This window comes from Anarrhichthys ocellatus, unplaced genomic scaffold, assembly GCF_004355925.1.
Source record: "Anarrhichthys ocellatus isolate YVR2014 unplaced genomic scaffold, GSC_Weel_1.0 scaffold4423, whole genome shotgun sequence".
Classification (NCBI taxonomy): Eukaryota; Metazoa; Chordata; class Actinopteri; order Perciformes; family Anarhichadidae; genus Anarrhichthys; species Anarrhichthys ocellatus.
Genome location: NW_022284397.1, coordinates 1 through 4,448, shown reverse-complemented (window position 1 = coordinate 4,448; position 4,448 = coordinate 1). Strand labels below are relative to the sequence as shown.

The 4,448-nt window shown below is 45.0% G+C and overlaps 1 protein-coding gene across 1 annotated transcript; it reads left to right on the top strand.

The window, feature by feature from the left end:
- Nucleotides 1–5: 5 nt before the first annotated feature.
- On the top strand, nt 6–4,442 carry LOC116379485 (ras-related protein Rab-14-like; the record flags this gene model as incomplete). Its single annotated transcript, XM_031841441.1, has 4 exons — nt 6–14; nt 364–451; nt 527–557; nt 853–4,442. Coding segments are annotated over 4 exons (306 nt in total), but the record flags the coding sequence as incomplete, so codon positions are not given.
- Nucleotides 4,443–4,448: the final 6 nt, after the last annotated feature.

Sequence of the window (4,448 nt, the reverse complement as noted above, 5' to 3'; positions counted from 1 at the left end):
CCAACCCAAACACAGTGAGCACACACACACACCTGACCAACCCAAACACAGGGAGCTCTCTGGTTTGTTGTCACATGACTGTTGGTCTCAGATGAATCAATCATGACTTCATAGTTTCACACTTTAATGTTTTTACACATTCTGGTGAAAGTGAACTCTTTACTAGAGGAGACATTTATAATGACAACATGAAGAATAAAATGTTTTTATGAAATATCACAACTTTAAACTTCGTTTTGGTTCCTTTTTCTGATGGAAGCGTTCTTCACACACGATGTGTTCAAGGACCGTCGGAGAGATGAAACTGTCAATAATGTTGGTTTCTACAGCTTCCTGGAGTCTCACCTGTGTGTTTGTGTCCAGGTGATCATTCTGATCGGTAACAAGGCCGACCTGGAGGCTCAGAGAGACGTGACGTACGAGGAGGCCAAACAGTTCGCTGAGGAGAACGGTGAGGCGTCACTTTGTGTTTGTTTGACGTCATCGAATAAAAAGAGCGTCACGCTGATTCTACTTCCTGTTCCAGGTTTACTGTTTCTAGAGGCCAGCGCTAAGACGTGAGTACACACACACACACACATCTCAGAGGTACTTGTACTTTTTGATTGCTGAGCCGGCAGCACTTTGAACGAAGCCATTTTTTAACTTCTACCAGAGTATTTGTTCATTTCATCTTTACTTTGACCAACTCACAAAGACCCACCAAGGGTCCCGTGAGCTGGGAGGTCTTGGTGAGTTATTATCTAATGAAGTCAGAGATCCGAGTACTTCGTCCACCTTTTATAGTCTGGAATCTGATCTGTCAGACTTGTTTCTGTGTGTGTGTCTTAATGTCTCCCTCGTCTTCATCAGAGGGGAGAACGTGGAGGAGGCCTTCCTGGAAGCGGCAAAGAGGATTTACCAGAACATCCAAGATGGCAGTCTGGACCTGAACGCAGCCGAGTCGGGAGTCCAGCACAAACCGTCCGCGCCGCAGGGCGGCCGCCTGAACGCCGACAGCCAGCCGGCCAAAGAAGGCTGCAGCTGCTAACCACAGACGGGAACGACAGGCGCACACAGAGACCCCCCCATGAGTCCTCTATGCAGAGTGCGTCAGACTGGATTCAGCTGGATTACATTCAACAGTCCGACCAGCTGTTGGTGAATCCAGACCTCAGTTCAGAACCCAAAACAAGACTCAACCATTAAATCAGGACCTTTCACCAAATCCAGTATCTATCAAGACGTCTGTGGACCAGGTCTCAAATCTGCATCAGTGTTCCAACCCTTGGATCCCGCTGGGTCACGATGGCTATCACTAGAAAACCCTTTGCCCCCAAAAACTGGATCACCCTCCGGACCTCCCAAGTTTGGAGCACTGTTGGCCCGACCCAAAGTGAGGGTTGTTCAAATTCTGGACTAACCCGGTCCCACGAGAGAGAAGTATAAATACAAGGCTCACGTTTGAACCAGACCACTCTACACCAAAAGGGGTCGCCTTAGTTCTTAGTCTGGACCAGAGCCCTGGTCCAAGTCCAGAGCCCTGGTCCAAGTCCAGTCTTTCTCCAGCTCACATCCAAGCGTGATTGACCTAAAGGTAGTCTCTAAGCCCATCACTAGACGAGCATCTTCCTGGAGGACCCTCCGGACCCCCGTCTCTTCCAAGTCTGGACCCTGTCCACCGCAGTCCAAACTTGGACTAGTCTTGTCCCAAGAAGACAAGTAAAGTTACGTGACCCCGATAGAATATATCTGATCACCAAAATGCAAATCACCCAAGTTCCAACATTCCTTCTGACGGATTCACAGCCCAGCTGGACCGCCCCTGGTCCTAATTGAGACCTCCTTCCCCCTCACATCCAGGCTCGCTGCACCGATGTAAGCCCGGAACAGAACCACCCTCACCCACCACCAGACAACTGGGACCCGACTGAAGTGAAGGCAGTCCAGCTACCTTTTGTCTCAAATGTAAAACGCCAACGAGACAAAAGATTCAATGCCTGGAATTTGGACAAAACTATAACCCCCCCCCCCCCCCACACTCTGGACTACACTTTACTTAAAATGCGTATGACCCAAATTCCAACTCTGGACCGATTCTCAGACCAGATCAAGAACCACCTGGAGTCCAAACCTTCAAATTTAGATCCAATCTAATCTGCTATAAGATCCAATCGTCCAAACTCTTGACGTCCTCTCTGATTGGACGTTTGGATTCATAGTCGTACTAACGTCTTGTTCCTGTGTGACATCCCAGCATTTGTTCAGTTGAGAGAAAAGTCTTAAAATGAATTCCTCACGTCCGTTAACTCCTAACGGAGCGGCCTGAACACATTCCAGGTTCTTCTTCTTTTTCAGTTTGACAAAGAACTCTTCATCTCACTTGAGTTTCCTCTAAACCAGAAGAAAGCGGCTGCCCTTTGACCTTCTAGTCCGTTGTGTTTCTGAGTATCAGAAGACGAGTTTACGTCGTAGATGTGGATTCGTAGACCTTTAGAGTCGGAGGTTAGATTCTCCTCCGGAGGCGGTCTACTCGTTCTGACCACCAGGTTAAAAGCTACTCCTTGTTTGTTTCCACTCAGAAGTGCTTCTGTGGCTCTGGAGGATCTTTCTGAAGGTTAGACGAGGCCAGACGGTTCTTCAGAAGGACGGAACCAGGTTTCTTTGCTAAAGTTCTAGAATCCAGGGTTTCTGGAAGTTTGACCCGTATTACGTTCTAAAGGTGTGGAGCTCTCAGCCGTTACTGCTTCAGTCTCTAACACGGTTCCATCCTTGTAGAAATGCGACATTAAAACCTTTGTTGTGCTGCAGACGGACTCGCTCAGACGCGCTCTAAACCACTGGAGTACCAGTGTAGGAGAGCCAGAACCTCGGTACACAATAGACCCACATATGAACTCACCTGCACACATTACAGGTCTTTGTACAACATTCAGGACCCCGATCCAAAACTGACCTGAAACCAGTTCATCTAACGGGGTCGGTCAGTGAATCCTGTTCAGACAGAAACACCGTCGTGGCTCCGCTGAACGTTATCGACACGTTTTAAAGACTCCAAAGTAAAAGTGTTCTTTCATTTAAAGGTCACGAAAGAAAACAAGCCGACAGAAGAGAGTAAAACGTAACGGTTGAGTGTTTGAAACAAAATCAGTGAGTTCAGCTCTGACTTTAAATGACTCTGCTCTCATTGATGTTCAGAGTTACACAAAATTAATCCAGCTCTAAAATATGAATATTCTCTAAAACTGCTTCAATACAGAAATATTCAGATTAAAGAAAAGCTGAGAAACGTTTCATCTCGATGTCTGAACGAGTCCCAGAAGGAACAAATGTCCCCAACAGGTCAAAGTATCACTAATAAACCAACAATGCACTAATGAGTTATTAAAGAGATAAAAGAAACCTTTAATCAGTCGATATGTTTCACGTTTTACTCCCACTTTTACTTTTCTTTATTTGTTGTCGTATGTTTGATTATTGATCACGTATTCTATTAGTTTCTGTGTTATTAAAATGGTAAATTTTTAGAGTAAAATAATAATAAATGCATGAATAATAAAACTTCTGATGAGCAAGATAATAACAAAGGAAAACAAATCACATTTAAATCAGCCAATAACATAAATGTATTATGAGAATCCTAATAGAAAGTCACAATTCTGAGATTAATGTTTAATTTACTTTACTGGCTCATAATCATGATTTAAATAATAAAACATGTTTCTGTTCTTTTCCTTTAGTCGTAGTCAGGTGATCATTTTGACATAAAGTCATTCTGTTAGTTGTTCATCGTAATTTGAACAATTTTAGAAATCTATATATAAACAGTAATTATTACATGACTCTGCACACGCTCAGTCATTAGTTGTTGCATTTGGCTCCTCTGGGACTCCGTACTTGTTCTGTAACTAAGAAGTCCGGCTCACTTGGATCCCGTCTGTTCAGGTTCTGGTTCAGGCTCAGACCTCGTGTTCACGTCCGGTCACTACTGAAGTGTGAAGGGTCTTAAAGCCGGTGCTGTTTGAGGACATCTGGTCCGCTTCAACACAGAGTTTTAACCGAGTCCACGTCGGTCTGAATGGGGAGTGATGTCACTCCTGCTCCTCGTCCTCTGATTGGTGGACAGAAGTCTTCTTCAGCTGTGACGCTTCTGATCCTTCCTCACTCTAAAACTCGTCGCCCTCTAACGTCTCTTCATCGCTCAATAACCTGCACGAAAGAAGTTTGTTTCCTCGTTGATGCTTTTCAACCATTTTAACAAAATTTCCAGAAACCAAAAGGTCACAAAAGCAAATCGGTGAAATCAAAGCTGTTGTCTGGAGGTTTGTTGTGACGCTGCCTTAAGCTTCCCTTCGGCAAAGGAAAACAACCATCTCATTTAAGAAACAAACATTAAGGAGTTTGTTATAGCGCAGCAGCAGCGCTCGTCCTGTAGGGGGCAGTGTTGCTCCCCTTACAGGGCTCGTCCT